Source organism: Oryzias melastigma, linkage group LG8 (genome assembly GCF_002922805.2).
Source record: "Oryzias melastigma strain HK-1 linkage group LG8, ASM292280v2, whole genome shotgun sequence".
Lineage (NCBI taxonomy): Eukaryota > Metazoa > Chordata > Actinopteri > Beloniformes > Adrianichthyidae > Oryzias > Oryzias melastigma.
In genome coordinates, this window is record NC_050519.1 from 2224598 (window position 1) to 2243033 (window position 18436).

Genomic DNA, 18436 nt, shown 5'->3' on the forward strand with positions numbered 1-18436 from the left:
CAGCAGACCTTCACAGCTGTCTGAGGTCAGGCAGACTACAACTTAAAGAATTTCTGGGCACCTGTCTTCAGCTGCCGGTTCCCCTCCTGCCGGGTCGTCTCCCGCCGGTTCCCCTCCTGCCGGGTCGTCTCCTGCCGGGCCCCCTCCTGCAAGTCCGCCTCCAGCTGGGCCAGCTCCATCCCCTGGGGGGTGTTGGGTGGGGTGAGCAGGCAGGACGGGTCCAGCGCCAGGCTCTTGTGGAGGCCGGCGTCGGGCCGTCCGGGCAGCGTGTTCTGCAGCTCCAGGCTCTTCAGCTTCTGGGTCAGGACCGCCTCGCAGCCGCTCAGGTCACCGGGAGGCCCGCGGGTCTGAGCGGGTTCTGGATCTGCCTGGAGATCCGGGTCCGGGAGGCTACTGACAGCAGCGCCGGTCCTGCTGGGAGCCTGAAGGAGCGGTCAGGAGATCAGTGACGGCTGTGGGTCAGCGGAGCGGCTCGTGTTCTGGGTCAGAACCGGTTACCTGCTCCTCTTTCTCAGCCGGGCTTTTCCTGCCGCGGAGCCGCTGGAGAAACTCCTGCAGGCGGGCCAGCTGCTGGAACAGAGCGGGCTCCAGGACGGGCTTACCCAGCTCCAGGTGGAAGGAGCTGCTGGGCAGGACGAGCGGCGGGTGGCGGTCGAAGCTCTCCAGGATGTCTCCTGCAGAGAAGAGAGAGAGGAGCTGTGCTGCAGCGTCTGACCGGATGCTGACATGAAGGAAACATGAAGCTGACTGGAGGAGAGGATGAGGATCAGGTTCTTATAGAGTCTTCATGCTGTGGAGTCGTTTCTGTGCTCTCAGCAGCTGCTGTGCAGTCAGACGTCAGGTTAGAACCTGCACGCCGCAGCAGGTCAGCCGTGATTGGTGCAGAGCCAGGAGTCTGGTTCCTCTAGTTTACTGTAAACAGACGGCGGCTCAGCGGAGGAGCAGATCTCTGTTTCCAGCAGAGGAACCTGAAGGTAGTTTGATTTCTGCCGATTGAAGCAGCAACGAACTGACTTGATAGAAACAAACCTGCTGGAGAACAGGAATAATGATCTAATACTAAGAAGACTGTATCATTCTAAACCGGACCATTCCGTTCTGAACCGGAGCATAGTGTTTTGAACCGGACCGTACCGTTCTAAACCGGACCGTATCATTCTAATCCGTACCGGTTTCCATTCCAAACAGGACCATACCGTTCTAAACCAGACTGTACCATTCTAAACCAGATTGTGCCATTCTAAATCTGTCAGTGGAAATGAGACTTAAGATAGAAAATGAAATATTATATCAGCAATTTCTCGATAGTAACCGATGTTTAACCTTTCAGTCCTTATGTAGTCTCAATAACTTCTCCTTTTTTTTGGATTCAGGTTGGGAAAATTTTACTAGATCTTCACTAAAAGAACTTGATCGGTCAGATAAGTGTGGATCATTGACAGTAAATGAAAACTGGACTGAGTGTTCCGAACAGGAAGTACACAGAATCCCATAGACTTCTATGCTGTTACTCAGTCATTCTATTGGTCAGAATAACCATTCTTACTCTGATATCTTCTTTAAACATGTTCTTGATAATTCTCATATTTTTGCATCGAACCTGTCCTGAGCGCGTCCTCCTCATCCTCAGGCGAAGGTTTCCACCTGCTGGGGGCGCTCTTCCCGGCGCTGTAGGCCCTCAGCATGTGGTGAAGCTGTGCAGCGTTCAGAGCGGCGAACTCGGCCCGCAGAGAGGTCCAGCTGGCCTGATGAGAAGAACGGAGGGCTCAGAAGCTGATTCCCCGCCGCCGTTTACACAAAAACAAACACTGCTCCTCTCTGCTGTAAACAGCTGTTCATTCAGGCCAGCTGTGGCAGCAAAGCCTCGTGGGAAATATTTCTCAGCGTGATGAAGATCACTGTTTGTGGAAAGCTGAGCTCTTCCTTTCTGCATCTTTTTTCCTCTGTAATTACGAGTCTGCTCGGGTTCCTGTGAAAGTCCTCATCCAGAGACGTGACGACGTGACAGGAGCGCTCACTCTGCTGATCTTTGAGGAAGCAGCTGAGTCATGTAGGCGTTCTGGTGACGCAGACACACCGCCTCAGAAACTCAAACATCTGATTGTTGTGTCTGAGATTTAATGTTCGGCACAAATTTTCTCCCCAAAATAACCCCCGCGGGCTTTGTTTTCCAAAAGCAGGAGCTCCTCCCTCTGGAGTAAATTATAACCGGGATGGAAAAGTTTCTGCAGGGCGTGTGCTGCTCTGCAGCCACAGAGTGACCTCATGGCAGAGCGGGGATAAAAACAGACGGGACGGAGGCTCGGGGGTCACAACAGGAGTCCATTCAGCCGTGAAACCTTTATTTTCTACACAGAAAAACTGAGCTGCAGCGATTTATAGAAGTTAAATTTAAAGGTTTTAAAGATTATTTAAAATCCTATTTAAGATGTATGTACTCAGAAAATGAAACAAACAACTGATTCTTAATCAAAACCTGCGATTAATGACCCTCTGACACGACCTAGCAGTGACAGGAAGTCACATCACATTGATGAGATCAAATTCCACCAGAACTTACAACAATTTAGGCTTTTTAATGATTTGTAGACAACCTGCAGTCAGACTGGGGCGGCGCAGGTCTCCGAGGTCACGGCCCTGCGGCTCACAGTAATCCTGCAGAATCGCTGCAGTTCAGGTGAGGAGGACCCAGCGGATCCTGGAGAGCTCTGAACTTCATTCTCTGCAGAGTTCCTCTCCAGCACCACACCTGAGCAGCTCTATGCTCCTTCTCCTTTATGACTCCGTGTTTAATGAGGAAAGTGTCAACACGACCCGAATGAGTGACCAGGAGAACCGTGAGCTTAAGGGGGGATTATCACTGCAGCTCAGAACAGACTGATGAACCCTCCACTGATCTGTCGCTTTAGTCCCACAGAAATGTTTAATGTTGTTGATGCTGGAAACACTTTATATCTCTCTAATTTATCTATATCTAAAGTTATAAACAATATTGCAAGGCAAGTTAAAAAAACTGAAACAGAAATTCTAATAACAGGAAGTTGAAATAAGTGAATTGGTTATAAATTCTGATAAATTAACGTTTTTAAGTTTCAGTTACCAGTTAGCTGGTACTTTCAAATTCAAGATGGCGGCCTTTTCTCCAGGTCAAAGGTCAACAAAACCTCTGAGGTAGTTGTAAAATCACATCGGCTGCATTTAAGTGAAAGTTAAAAAAAAGACTGATTAAAGAAGAGCTTATATTTCCACATTGTCGGAAAAACGTGAAAATGGCAAAATTTTACATTTTGCTACAAAATGGCCGTCAAGCCGTTGGTCATGTGGCCATCCCATAATAGCTCCACAACTTCCTTTGGAGATCTTCGACACGTCTTTTAGGTTTTTCGTGGATTTTGACGTGTTTTTTGCAGAAATGTTTCCGTATTTGTAAAAAATCTGCGGGCCGTAAATATTTATCTATTTTTGGAAGAGCAGTCCATCGTTTGCAAAAAAAAAAAAAAAAGAAGAAGCCGCATTCAAAAATCCGATTGTTGCCTTCAAATGAAGGTGGCTCGAAGATTTAAGCAGTTACTATTGAAACAGTCACTGAATGCACCGGGCTGTCATTCTGAATGGCCTTTCATCTAAGCCCCGCCCCCCAGAGGCCAAATGAAGAAACTGAAGATTTCTGACTGAAACAGAACAAAAGTGAAACTGAAAGAAAAGATTTGAAGGTGAAAATGTGAGTTTAATTTGTGAAACTTTTATTCGGCTTGTGGAAATCATTATTCACTTTTCAAAGTCTGTTTTTGGTTTTATTTATTTGAGTTTTTCAGTTTCAAAACTTTGTCCCCATAGACTCAGCTGCTTCTTCGAGATGTTAAAATGTCAAACTGAAGCAGAAAACCCTTCAGGACTCACACATGGATGTGAGCGGGTAATGTTTTACCTCCTGGTTAACAGGATACGTGTCTATGCTCCGGACACACCCTTACCATGATGTCATGCTCTGAGCATGTCATTGTTGACTTTAGAAGCGCCTGCAGGTCGTTTCCTGCTGGAGCTCTTCCAGGTTTTACATGTTGATGACAGGAAGTGCTCTGACCTGCAGCAGCGTCTCCTTCGGCGTGGCCAGCAGATTCACGGCGGCAGAGAGCTTCTGGAAGAACTCGGAGGCCACGTCGGCTAAGCCCGCGCTCTGGATCCAGTCCATCAGCAGGTCCAGGTTGGCCCGGATCTGCACGCCGCGCGACCACTGGTAGAAGCCGGCCACCGACCCTGAAGAAGCAGGAAGCCTCGGGTCAGAGAGGAGGTTTATCCGACCTCATCAGATGGCCGTGGTGCTCAGACGCGCTCATGGGAACCTGGCTTCTGCAGGAATCCGTCATGCTTATCTGAGCAACATCTAACGGCAGCTGTGGAGGTTTTCCAAACAAACTTCATGGTTGACATGAGGAGTCAAAGGGTTGATCACAGGAGATTAGCCCTGATCCTCCTGTGCCGCCACGCAGCGCCTCCTCACCTCGGTCCATGAGGGCGTTGAAGAGCGAGGCGTTGATGAAGAAGAAGAGGTACGCGCAGAGCTGCAGGGAGATGTCCGAATGCACCTGGAAGGCGGTGAGCAGCTTCAGCGCCTCCTTCAGAACCTGAAGGATGCTGCCCAGCCCGCCGGGCACTCGCAGACCGCCGTCCGAGAAGGGGTTCCCGTCCAGCAGGCCGAACAGGGCGGAGTACATGCTCTGGGGGGAGAAGAAAGGGGTGTGAACCTGCTGCTCCAACACATTCTCGTTACCGAGTCACATGTTCAGTTAAGGATCCTCCGAGTCAAAAAATGACCTTTTAGGTTTCCCCAAATCGTCGTTCTTTAACGTTCCAATTAAATCAGGACTCCCCAAATTCTGGGCCGCAAACCAGTACCAAACGCAGTACCGCTGTACTGGACGGAGACTGTGCCAGAACCCTACCCGGTACCGGCACGTACCAGTACCAAAAGTGGTACTGTTCTACCAGACACAGACCAGTACTGGACTCAATATTGGTCACGGACTGGTACCAAACGCATTACCACTGTACCGGACACAGACCTGTACTTAACGTAGTACTGGATACGGACTGGTACCAAACGCGGTTCTGGATGTGTTCCAATACCAAAAGCAATACCGCTGTACCAGATGCAGACCGGTACGTGACCCAATAACAGAAACGGACTGTTACTAAATGCGGTACTGATGTACCCGACACAGACTGGTACCAAACGCATTACCACTGTACCGGACACAGACCTGTACTTAACGTAGTACCGGATACGGACTGGTACCAAACGCGGTTCTGGACGCGGAATTATACCAGGTTATTGTTATGGTTAAGGTGCATTCACACCGGACGCCATCTGGACGGCGGTGGCGTCGAGTTTCAACCTTCATTCGAGGTAAAGATTCTGGGTTATGTGGAGACCGACCCGGTTACTGTAGGTGAAGACAGGAGACACACCGGCCCGTCCCAGAGCCCATGGAGCTGAAGCGATCAGCCGCTACGCTAGCCAGCTTAGCAACTTAACAACTCTGTTGCTCGAGGTCCGGCTTGAGCTAGCATACGCTGCCGCCCAGGCTGCTGGTTCCCGGGCAGCAGAGCTCCCTATGCTGGCCCGCCAGAGGTTGGCTGGCAAACGGAGAGCCGCGCTCCAGCTCTACGGGCTTAGGACGTTTTTATTTCCAATGAAGACAATATTAAAAACAACGCTGACCATGTTAATGCAGCCTTAGGGTACCGGTACCTGAGGACCGGTCCACGTCCAGACAGAACGACCAGACCCCAGATTTAATGGGAACAACCAGCACATCAAGGAACGACTATTCGGGGACGCCCAAAACGTGAAAAAGTGACTCCTCGGAGTCTTTAACCAAACGTCAATATGTGCCGATCTGGGAATAAGAATGTTTTCCGCACAGAACATGGAGATCACAGGAGGAGGTGTTCCCACAGAGAACAGGAGAGCCTGTTCCATGACATAAAGAGCTGCTGTGAGGAAATGAAGGAGTCTTTCTTCTGCTTCAGACCAAAACCTCTTTGTCTGCTCGAACCAGGAGCATCAAACCTTCATCCTTTTGTGAGGAGGCGAGGCGTTTCCTGCTCCTGGGAACTCCTGTCCTCCTCCTCCTGACACAGCTCTGCCATTGTTTCTGGTGAATGACATCCACCCCGACTCGCTCCCCCAGCGAGGAGAGGGTGGTGGCGTCACGCTGTGGGGGCGGCGGCGGCCCCGCATGCCTGAGGAACGGCTCAGCTGAGGTCCGTCCAGAGACACCATCAGAAAGAACGCAGAACGCCACCGCCGTTCAGTCAAGCTCAGGAAGTGGAGCGGCGGCCCGCGCTCCTCCTCCCTTCCTCTTCGGGGCGTTTGATGACAGTTTGTCCTCTTTAGCAGGAAACGGCTCAAAGCTGTGAATCCTCCCTTCGTTTCAAACCGAAAACTAAAAATATACGCTCACATAAAAATACTGAGGGCTGTTCCAGAAGGTTTTATTGCGATGTGGTTTTTTTAGAAGGTTTTATCACATAACAGAAAAGCTAAATGACATTTTAAGCTTCATTTATAATAATACTAACAACCCTGTGATTTAAATTCTGACAACTAGCTAAAAAATGAGGAAATACTTTTAAGGATTATTCTGCACAATAATAAACACTAAATTAGTTTGAAGTTCTACTTTAACTTCCAATTAGTACATTTGCTGTAAAAAATTGCTAAAAAGCGATGTGAATAATGAGCTAAAAGGACGTTTGAAGTGTCTAAATTCAAATAAAAGTGGTTAGAAATCATTAAATTTCCTCTCTGATCCATTTTCAAAGTACTCCCAATTATTTTGATGCTGTTTTAAACCAAAATAAAAAAACGTGTGTTGTTTTCTGGGTCATAGTTTCTGCAGAGCGGCAGGAGTTCATTACAAATCCACCTCTGAGCTGTGACCGCGTGGATCAGCCTCGGTCCCCCTGCATCTGTTGGTGACGTCACCAGAAATCGTGTCATTTAACTTGCAATTACAAATCACTTGGAAGTGTAAACCAGCCTAAAGCCAACATTAGCGGTGCAACAAAAATGGCACCAATTTTGTCAACAAGTGGGCGGAGCAGAGAGTTTGTTTGTCCCAAAGAAGATCTTTTTCAAACAACATTCACAATGATTTGAATAAAGAAATACTCAGAAATGCAATTCGAGGGTTCATTTTTCGTTATTCTTTTTCTCTTAATAACGCCATTCTTGTTCTCAGGCTGTAACCAACGGCGTGCAGCGTATACCGAAAGCAGAAGAAACCCTCCTAAATGTTGTTTTTTAAGTCCATTTTTGATTTACTGGTGGAGTTACGCTCCTCAGACGTCTTAACTCCGTCTCAGGCAGAACCCAGGGCGTCCACCCGCCCAACTCAGCTCGCTGCAATACTTTTCTACAATTTGCACCAAAACGAAGCAGTTTGTCAGAGAAGCACCAGAAGGACTGATCAGTTTCTAACTGATCCATTTAATCGTGGTCTAATTCAGGCAGAGAGTGAGCTGAAGTTTATAAACAACCTCCAAGTCAGTCGTCATTGGAGGAGAACGATCAGTGATCCTGCAGTTGTTGTCATGTTCATCAGAGACCAGATGAAGGGATCAGATCGTCTACAACAGTGGTGTAAAACTGATAAATGCGCCAAAGAAAGACTACGTTTTTATGAACTCATTTCAAGCTTTAAAATTCTGTCGGATCCACAGAACTCGTCGACGAGTTGATTGTGGATCTGAAGCTGCACAAAGACTGTTTTAACGAGCCGCCGTCTGCAGAAGCTCTCAGACTCCAAAGAAACCACAACAGAGTGTGAACCCCTTCAGACCACCATGACAGACGATCCTCGACAAACTGTTTTCAGTTTGGTCGGTAGAAACGAGTGTTTAAACCAACAGAACAGCCTGTTCCTGCTTCCTTCCTCAGCTTCCTCCTGCATCGCTGTGCTGACCCCCCCACACATGCCTCTGATGAATGCGGGGCCTGTTCGGGTCGGGTCGCTCCCACAGAGTCCAACAGTTTGAAAGTCCTTCAGCAGGAGCTGCTGCTTCAGAGCAGAAACTCGGAGAGTTAATGAGCGGCTGCGAGAGCCACATAAATTCCGGCGGGGAGCGTCGTAAAGCAGCAGGCGTCTCTGCGCCAAAGCAAACTCAGATGCATCTTCAGGCTTCAGATGAAAGCTGAAGTTCACGGAGCCTTCTCCGCCGAGCTCCAAAGCAAAAACAAATGCTCTCTTCAGATAAAGTTCTCCTTCCACATGACCTGCAGATACGAGAGCGGCCGTCTATCTGCAGGCCTTCCTGACGCAGAGCTTGTGTTTCCACGCTTGTATTGTGCTTTCTGTCTGGAAAGGTCTCAACGAAAACAGAAAACGCTGTTTACACAGGCCGCCTTCCTGCCTCTCGTGTGAGAAACGCCCGCGTTCGGCGCTCCGTTAGGATGTGGTCTGTGTGAGAACTGACCTTCGTTAGATAATACACCGACTGCTGGAAGGTGAACATGATGACCTCCTCCAGGACCGTCATGGCTTCCTCGCAGGCCGTCCGTGTGGACGACATCTCGGCGTCTAGCAGGTCTGACAGAAAACAGGTGGGTTTATCTGGAGCTGCAGGTGAGCGGCGGATGGGCGGGGCGAGACAGGACACCCACCTTCAGCGGGATGCTCCGCCCGCCACGGCAGCAGCTGCGGCACGTCGTGCTGGATGAAGCGCAGCAGCTCGATGGAGTTAGCCATCCAGAGCGCGAGCGGCTGCAGGCCGGGGATCAGCTGCTCCACGCCGGGCGCCGCGTCCTCTGAGCTGAAGACAAAACGTGTGATGACATCATCACCCCGTTAAGATCAACATGATTATCGTTAGGAGGAACTCACGCCGTCTCTGTCTGGCTTGCTGCAAGTTCCTTCGTCTTCTCCTGAGAAAGAAAACACACAGATGAGTCTGTGTGGTGAACACCATGGGGTCAAATCAGGGATGCTTAAAGTGAACGAAAAACTGATGGAAAATTAAAAAAAAAATAGAAAAATTGAAAGCATTTTGAAACACAAAAATACATAATGAAAACTTGAAAAAAATGGAAATTAAAAAAAAGGAAAATTAGAAAAAAAACCTAGAAAATAATAAAAAAAATAATAAAAAAAACAGGTATTAAAAATAAAAAAATAATAAATATTTAAAAAACAGGGATTAAAAAATTGAAAAACTGGGATTGAAATTTTGAAAAAACAGGGATTGAAAATTAAAAAAAAATAAAATAGAAAATTGGAAAGCAGTTTTAAACTCAAAAATTGAAATTGAAAACTTGATTATCCCTCTTTGTTTTCAGTTCTCTATTTTCAGTTTCAATTCAGACTTTTTGAGTTTTCGCTGCTGAGCTGATCCTCATTTTACGTGGGGGCGGGGCTTTGAGCTCATTGGCTACCAGGACATGTTTCCCCTGATTCCCTAAGAGCTAATGGTGATGTGACGTCTTTTCTGCTGCAGAATGTTGTGTGTTTTTGTCGCCGCCTGTGTCACCCCACTCCGATCAAACTTAGTGAGAGAAGTATCACTACTGTGCAGTTTGCCCTCGCTAATATCACCGTGATTAGATCCTGGTTTTCATCCAAACGCTTTAGTTATTTTTCTGTGAAAGTTTGAACAGTGAGAATAAAAAATGAGAAAAAAGAGTAAAAATATTCATGTGTGTCTGAGAAAAACGTAGAAAATGTGTCGTGAACCTGTCACTCCATGGGAAACATGTCCTGGTAGCAAAATGAGTTCAAAGCCCCGCCCCCCTGTAAAATTAGGATCAGCTCAGCAGCGAGAACTCGAAAATCTGAATTAAAACTGAAAAGCAAAGAATGAAAAATGAGAAAAAGGGAAAGTTGAAAGTACAAAGAAACATTATTTTTTTAAATTGGTAACAGTTTTAGTTTTTTTTCAAGTTTCAAATTCGCATTATTTTTTCAAACTATCAGTATTTTTTTCAAATTTTCAATAATTTCTTCAAATTTCCAATGTTTTTTCGTTGACTTTAAGCAGATCCTGATCTGACCCCGTAGAAAACTTCTCTGCGGCTCGTACCCACGCCACCAGCTGGATCTGAGCGGCGATGCGGAGCAGCAGCTGCCTGACGTGCGACAGCTGGAAGGTGGCGGCGGAGTGCTGGACGCAGAGGCAGAGCAGGAAGGCGGGCGTCAGCTTGGGCTCCGCCCCGCCGGGGTCCGCCATGTCCACGATCTCCTGCAGGAGTCGCTCCTCGTGCTCCAGCTCGTAGCTCAGCGAGGCCTCCTCGCCCTCCGGGCCTCTCCAGCAAGGATGCGATGGCTTCCTCGGGGACGTCTTTGAAGATCCGCACGACACGCACAAAGTCTTTGAGTCGGGGAAGAGTTGGGCCATCCAGGGAGGAGCGTGGAGCGACGCCGCGGCGCTGGTGGGGTCCTTGAACATGAATAAGTAGTGTTTCCCCAAGCCGACCAAGTCCCCCGGATTCAGTTCCACCTCCTCCTTCAAGGGGAACCCGTTCCGGGTCACGGGGGCGCCATGCAGAGGCTTTAGCATGGTCAGGGTCCTCCTCTGCTCCCCCGAGGGCGCCGCGGCGTCCAGGCGGCGGACACAGCAGTGCTGCGGCAGAACGTCGGGGGCGAACAGCAGGATGTCCACCTTCAGCTGCTCCTCGTCCTCCCCGTTGGAGTGCTCCCTGCAGCAGCCAAAGATGGTGGAGGTCCCGCTCATCAGGTAGATGATGAAGTCCTGGAGAGAGGAGGGAAGAGCCGTCACTTGGGTCAGGAACAGGTGGAAACATCACGTTTCTTCATGATGGCGCTGAGGGATGAACATTCCTGTAATCCTGAACAATCAGCCGTTGCTGTTTGGTTTCGTAACACTCTGGAATGGAGCCAGGGTGTAAATACTTTTGGATCTGTGAGTAAAAATAGGGTTTGCACCGGAGGCGAGAATGGAAGGGCTTACAGGTGAGGCGCGGCGGCGGTGAGCTGCGGCTCGCCGCGCTAAGAGCATTAGGCTGGCAGCGAGACGCTCAGAGAAAGTCCAGCAGAGGTGGATTCTGAGCAACAACGGCCGCTTTCACTTCCCGTCTGGCGTGAGTCTGCCTCGCCGCAGCTCGCTGACATCCTGCTCAGTCAGCAAAACGCCATCGTGAGAAAAGCTTCTTGTTCCTGGGAACGACGGGCCGAAGCTCCGGCTTTTCTACGAAGCAAACAAAACGGCGCAGTGCTGCCACAAACGATTATTTTAATAGTCGACTAATCACCGATTATTTTTTCCGATTAGTCGACTAATCGGGTTACACGCAAATAACCATCATTAGCTTTAAACTAACTAAAAACTAGATATACAGCGTTACCTGTGATAATACTAGTGTGATGCTGTGAGCTGAATTTGGCTGCACAAGATGCTGAAATTGATAGCTGAAAACGTTTAAGCTCATAGCCATCTAAAATATTAGTTAAATGCCAAATTAGCTGAAAAAGCTAGCATGCAGCTGAAATATTAGCTAAACTCAAAAATAGCCTAAAACTTTAATAAATGACAAAATAGTCCAAAAAGTTACCAGAATGTCATTATAACTTTCCACTTCAATACACTCTGCCTCCAAATAATATAAAGTAACGACTAATCAACTATTAATTTAGTCGTCAACAATTTTTATAGTCGATTAGTCGACTAATGGCAGCCCTTCTGTGGAGGCAAACGTCCTCGCCAGGTTTCCCTCTCATTGAGTGACGTGTTCGGCTTATCCTGAGCCAGGAAAAGTCAGCCGGTCCAAACACACCTGTGTGCTTCAGCTCACGGCTCCATTCTGAGAAAATCAGGGATGTTCTCGCCGCCTGAAGCTCGGGTGAATCCTGAGGTGTGCGGTAACACCTCGTGGTGTTTGTGTGGCTGGCTCACCTGTCGGTGGCTGTAGCCCTGCAGCAGCAGGAAGTACGGGAAGTCAAAGGGGGGGTGGATGGAGTACTGGGTGGTGTTGTCGTCGCTGCTCTCCGTCTCCTCCTTCTCCATGCCGAGCCGCAGCACCTCCTTGTCGGCCTCGGCCTCCGGGTCCTCCCGGAGCGCGCTCTGTTGGGCCCGGCCGGCCTCCTTGGTCATGGCCGACAGGTCCATCTCGCTCAGGCTCCTCCAGAAGCCCAGCCCGTCCACGTCATCGCCGCTGCCGTCCACGAACAGGGAGGTGACTCTGTTGCGGTTCTTCTGCAGCCGCCGGGCCTGAGCGTTCACGCCTGGACCACAGAGAGACTCGGTTCTGATCCTGGACTTTAGTTTGTTCCAGAATACACAGTCATAAACTTCAAACGGACTCCCCCATAATGCTTTGCTGCAGTGGTATCAGCTCAGAAACAACAGAACCCGAGCAGGAAAAGGAGGCGTGTCTGTCGGCTCTGCTCCTTCTGCCTTTACTGTGACAGGAAGTAGGAGCAGAACCGGATCCTGCTGAGCCCAAATAACTGTCAGCACAGGAAGTGAGCTCCAACAGTGGGCGGAGCCACGCTCTGGCAGCTCGGGTCGGGTTGGAAGAGCGGAAGTAAAACAGAGATAAGAGCAGAACCGCTCGGACCTCGGGGGGGCTTGGGAGTACCTGCTGTCACTGCGTCCCGCTCCTGCAGACTCTGCTCCTCCACGTTCGCTCTCAGCTGGATCTCGAACCGCCGGGAGAACCCTTCTTTGGGTTTCCATAGCGACTGCAGGAGGAGGGGCTTCTCGGAGTCGCCCACCACCCTGAAGCACTCCCTCTTCCACTGCCCGTCGGCCCCCGTCTGACCAATCACGTCGCACAGCACGTAGTGGGCGGGGTCTTCTTTTTCCAGACAGTACCTGGAGATCCACAGAACCCGTCAGAACCGGTGGTTTGGATCAGACGAGGCGGTTTCGGTTCTTTCAAGACCCTCACCTGTCCAGAGCCTCTTTCACCAGCTGCTTGGCGTTGGACTGCGCGGTGGCGAGCACGCTCTTGTAGTGCGTCCCCTGGCAGATGTCGCTGCCGAAGATCTTCAGGATTCCCGGGGTGGACCTCTGGCACGACAGTTCTGCCGGGTCGTCTTTGGTCAGACTCCCGCTGCCCCTCGCCTCGCCGCGCCCGCCACTGCTCCGCAGGTCGGGACTGTGGCCGAAAACCGTGGAGAACCTGTTGTTGTGGCGCCGGATTTTGCTTTTGGCCGGCTGCCGGACTCCTGTGCTCTCGGAGGACCGGACCGTGTTGTCCGACTTGTTGGACCTGAGAGAAAGACGGACACAGGAAGCTGTCGCGTTTTCCAAAACTACAAACCTCAGATTTCTGCACAAAATTAAGTTAAAATAAATCTAATTTTGAAAGAGCTGAAAATGAAAAGCTGATGAAAATCCTCCAAGGAGGAGCCTTCAAAATAAAAGCAGAACAGAACTGAAACAACAAACCAAACCGCGGCCTCAGAAACAACATGACGAGACAAAAACAAGAAGATTCTTCCCATAATTATTCAAAACCAAGATAATAAATAAAGTCTGTGACTGTGTTAATGTTGGCTGCAGTGATAAACGATGTATAAATAAGAGTAAATCCCAGCAGATGAAAGATAAGAAGATAAAAACCACCTAAACCTGAATATGAATAAACAAAAACATGGATGAAGCAAAAACAGGAAAAACAGAAAACCTGACAGGGATGAACCGAAAGCCGTAAAATCAAAACAAAACAAACAGGAGAGTGAGGTGTGCTGTCAACCGACACGGCGAGTCAGGCACAAAAACAAAGTCTCAAAGTCTCAAAGTCTCACTCCGATTGATCTATTTTTTCTTTTAATTACGATTATGCCGTTTTTTAGCCCCCCTAAAAAACTTCTAGTACATAGTTTCTGCAGAGCGGCAGCGGATCATTAGAAATTCCCCTCTGAATTGTGGGCGGGACCGCTAGTGCAGAGCAACCCAGCCCCCCCTTCCCCTCACCACTGCTGAGAGCTCTCTGTTTACACACTTACAACCCCAACCTAACATCACCGGTGCAACAAAACTGGCGAGCAAAATCATAAAGACGCACTTGGATCTAGTCGTCAATGAGTGGGGCGGAGCAGGGAGCTTGTGGCCCCGCCCAGCATATTTTCTATGTCACACATATAATTTTTTTTCAATGTTTTTGTTTTTGTTGCTCCTGATTCACAACATTTTTTTTCACTGTCAGAAAAATGCCACAAGTACCGTATTTTCCAGAATATAAGTCGCACTTTTTGGAGAAAAGTCTGACATTTCAGCAAAAATCTTCTTCTAGCTAAAATTAAAAAAATTAAATAAATACAATAATACTAATCTTTTTATTCGTATTAGAAAAATATCAAAGTTTAAGAGGAAAACAATCAGATTCTCTTCCATGTTTGCTTTGGACGACACTTCTTCTGCCGCTGTCAGCAACAAATACTTACACTCAGATGCAGCGCCCTCTAGTGGCTGTTAGAGGAAACAACCGCTAAAGACAACCGATGTTTACTGGGAAAATAACAATATACGATCATATGATCAACGATCATTTCAGCTAATTTTCAGTTGTATGTTTTTATTCTTTATAAAAATATAGCAGCATTACTTTTTTGTTATTTTAAGTAATCTGTTTAAATTAAAAGACAAGCCCATATCATTAGCCTTCCACTGTCGTGCCTGACAGTTTCTGTGATGGATTTATGTGGTTAATGCAGCTGTTTTTTGTTGTTGTTGCTGTTTTTATTAATGTCTAGTGTCAAAAAAAGTTTGTGTAAAAATGCGAACGGATTTTTCGATATTTCCAAAATTGATGTGAACTTTCTGCATCAAAGTGAAAATTTTGGATGGAATTTTGTTTTTTTTTAACACACTTTTGTGCTGAAATAAAAAAAAAGGATTCTCTTTTTAGATGACGGAGCTACAGATCTTTGAAACCTTATTATTGAAATGAATATACGTGCGGAGTGAATGTTTTCCTTTCAGTTTGCTGCTAACACAACAGACGAGGTGATTTGCTGACAGTTGGTATCACGATAAGGACAACATGTTCGTTACCTTCACAGCCTAAATGACACCGTGGAACATGTCAGGTCTTGTTGGCTGAACCTGCTTCGTTTTAGGACCTTATTATGTCTTTGTACACACATTTAGCTATAGAAAAAACCCTATCAGATACAATCACAGCTGCAAATGTGTTTGTGAGCAAAACAAAAAAACCCCAAAATGTTTTCAACATTAGAAGAAGGTTTTCTGACTAAATGTGACTTTCAGAAGGAAAAAAACAGTTAAATATAGTAAAAAACATAAATAGATCGGTCAATTGTGCTTTTAAAACACTGAAAATAACTTAAAAAAATGCATAGATAATGTTAAATAGAAAATCAGATCATTTTGTAATAAATAGGAGGAAAAATAAACATATATTAGACAACTATAATAATAGTACAAACCGTAATAACAACATTTATTAGGAAATTCGGACAGTTTAAAATGTAAACAACAAAAACAAAAGCAGTTTAATCGTTTTTATATTTTAGTTCAAATTACACGTTTATAAAGTTGCAGTCCGATTGTTGTTTGATCTATTTCCTGTTGACCTTTCACACTTCCTATTTGCTCTCCCGCTAGCTTACAGCCCTTCACGACAATTTTACTACCAAATATATGAGCTATTTGAGACAGATACGAGCTCGGACGAGGAAAACAAAGACGTACATGGATCTATTTGTCTGCAGGTGGATGCATCAGAACGGAGAGGAGCTTGTGGCCCCGCCCACGGTATTTTCTACGTCACAAATACAGTCTTTTTACAACTGCATTTTCCCCTCTGCTCCTGATTTACAACGATTTAAATTAGGAAATACAATAAATGTCCTATATCATGAAGAAAAATGCCACAAGAGCATGTTTAAAATAAAATTTAAAAAAAAAAGGCGTCGTTTATTTATTGGAAGAGACGCGCGTGCGCACTTACTGCACCGATCCATTGCTGGGCTTCCTCCCCAGCTTGGCCAGCCTCCTCTTCGGGGAGCGGAGGAGCAGCCCCACCGGGAAGTTGAGCGTCTGTTTGTTTCTCTCCTCCGGGATCATGGCTGCTTCTGCCGCTGTCTTCACACCGCGGAAGCCCCGACACGGCCGGGCTCGCCCCCGGCGAGCATTCCCGCCGCTTTCCTACCTCCGCGTGCGGCGCTCAGATTCATCAGGGGTGGGACGAAGCGCGTGAAGGTGTCAGTCAGTCTGCGACCCCGGACCGTTACTTCCCCAAAAAAGTTTCAGAAAAAACTTGAGTCCCGCGGCTGAAAACAACGAAGTTTGGAGAAAAAAAATAAAGAAGATTCAGTTCTGACGAAGAAAAGCTGAACTCTCTGACGCAGTTAGTCCGCTTCAGGGCAGGAAAACAGGCTCGCGCGTGCGGTCCATGACGACCCGTTAGCGGACTGAATGAATCAACCTGTTGCAGCGGGCGCGAGCGCTCCTGTGGCGTCACGCGCGAGGAGGGGCGTGGCCAACCAGTTCAGTTGTGTGTTTATTTTAGTCACAACTTCCAAAATGCTTTTAAAAAGCTGTAAATAAACTCCTTATGGTGCTTTTGCTTTAGTTTTTTTTACTAGAAAAATATTTTGAAGGTTTGTAGATTCGTAATTATATTAAACAAAATATATATTTAAAAACTTTATTTTGGTAACCATCCAGGATTTTATCTGACCAAAAAGCTTTTTTACATGTTCTTCTTCTTTCTTTTTTTGTGTGAAATATTATAATTTATTAAAAGTTTTAGATTGATGTGTTTATTACCCTTTTTTAATATAGGACTTCTAAAACAAAAGTGCATCTCAAGCACCTTTACAGAAAATGCTTTTATTTTGAAAAATATCGTCAAACGTAACTGTTTATTAAAATTATATATAAAACTTCTCACCTCATGCTGATAAAAGCATTTTCTCTAGAACTTTAATGTTTTATTAAACGTTAATGACTGTGTTCTGATAAGTTCTTTTATGAAGTTTATAGTGAATTGATGTCAAAACAAGAAAAAAAATCTGAAAAACCTGAAATTTTTGTCAAGTTATTTTAAAAACTGTTTAAAAATTAGAACTAATGTTTAAAGAGCACTGTTAACTTTGTTTATGCAGCAATGCCGCCACCTGCTGGCTGGTTGCAGACATTCAATGCAAGATTTCGCCTAACTGGATTAAATTTGTAGAATTGTTGTGTTTATGTGTGTTTGAGACTTATTTTGATTTTTCGTGTATTTATTTTTTTAGCAAGAATATCTGAAATATAAAAGCAATATATACATTACTTCAATTAAAAATATATCCACTTCAATCACACATACCACTAAAAACATGATCTACTAAACTAAAAAAAAAACTGACATCCAGGTTTTGATTTGTTTTATTGTTAGAGTGAGTCATCTCCAAACCAGCATTGCTCTGCAGAAAGTGTAAAACACCAAAGATTTATTTATGTGTGCAGGAAGTGACAGGAATGAGAAGAACTTTTAGAATATTTTTTAATTCAAAAACTCAGTTTAAATCTAGAAACATATAATGTTAGTTAATTTTGGATTTAAGCTATAAAAAGTTTGTTATAAACATGGCATAAAAGCACTTTCTTAAATTCTGCAACATTTTTTTTCTATTACCAGATAAATTCCTACATTTCATTTAAATATTTTTGCACATCCCAGCAGCCTTTGAGACACTAAGGAAAAAATGCACATTTTTTACGAGTTTAACATGAACTAACATGAGCGTCTGTTTATGAGGAGTAACTTCCTGAAGTCACTGTGAACATCCTGACGCTGTGAGGTAATGCTTTAACCTGCGCACACACCTGTCTGGCGTGCTCAGATAAGTGTGTATTTGTCTTGTGGTATTGAGTAACTGAGCGAGGGGCGGATGTGAGGTATCCACCTGCAGCTGCAGCGCTCAGAAAGTGAGCGGTTTGGAGATTCAGGTCAGACACTTTCAGACTCTGTAGCATGCTGCTGGTGTTGCAGAAAGACAGCAGCTCAAGGAGGCTTTCAGCCTGATGCTCTGGGAGTAAATCAAACTTCCCTTTGCAGGAAGTTCTGACGGGACGAGTGAGAACAAAGTTTACAAGAGCACAAACAGGTGTGAAGGACGTGTGTAAAACACTGTGGCATCTCAGGAAAGTCAACAAAATAAAATAGTGAGTCATCACAGAGTGGATCCATGAGCTACAATAAGAAAAATAAAAGGTTTTTATTAAAAAAAAGTAAACAGCAAGTAGTAAAGTAAAAAAAAGTAAATCAAACTTTATTTAACTCTTCCAATAACAGTTGAACAACAGAAAGTTTTGACAGATTTTTTTTTTTTTTTTCGAAAATCAATTACAAGTCATATTATAGGGCAGTATTTCTATTTTTGAACAAATTAAATGATTTTTAAGTGATTTTTTATTATTAAAAAACACAAAAGGGTCACTAAATCAGTTCTGATTTCAT

The 18436-nt window shown here is 45.9% G+C and overlaps 1 protein-coding gene across 1 annotated transcript in view; it reads right to left on the bottom strand.

The window, feature by feature from the left end:
- The window catches only part of si:ch73-281f12.4 (RA_Radil_like and Myo5p-like_CBD_Rasip1 domain-containing protein), an 18150-nt gene extending 1727 nt beyond the window's left edge, over window positions 1–16423 (bottom strand). The window contains exons 1-13 of the mRNA XM_024272448.2: window positions 15938–16423; window positions 12908–13231; window positions 12596–12831; window positions 11911–12239; window positions 10081–10749; window positions 8889–8929; window positions 8669–8817; window positions 8482–8594; window positions 4502–4718; window positions 4085–4257; window positions 1601–1745; window positions 499–674; window positions 62–422 (exon numbers count right to left, since the gene is read on the bottom strand). Of these exons, the coding sequence (XP_024128216.1) occupies window positions 62–422; window positions 499–674; window positions 1601–1745; window positions 4085–4257; window positions 4502–4718; window positions 8482–8594; window positions 8669–8817; window positions 8889–8929; window positions 10081–10749; window positions 11911–12239; window positions 12596–12831; window positions 12908–13231; window positions 15938–16053 (3049 nt within the window). The 5' untranslated portion in view covers window positions 16054–16423. The remainder of the gene's footprint in view (window positions 1–61; window positions 423–498; window positions 675–1600; window positions 1746–4084; window positions 4258–4501; window positions 4719–8481; window positions 8595–8668; window positions 8818–8888; window positions 8930–10080; window positions 10750–11910; window positions 12240–12595; window positions 12832–12907; window positions 13232–15937) is intronic.
- Window positions 16424–18436: the final 2013 nt, after the last annotated feature.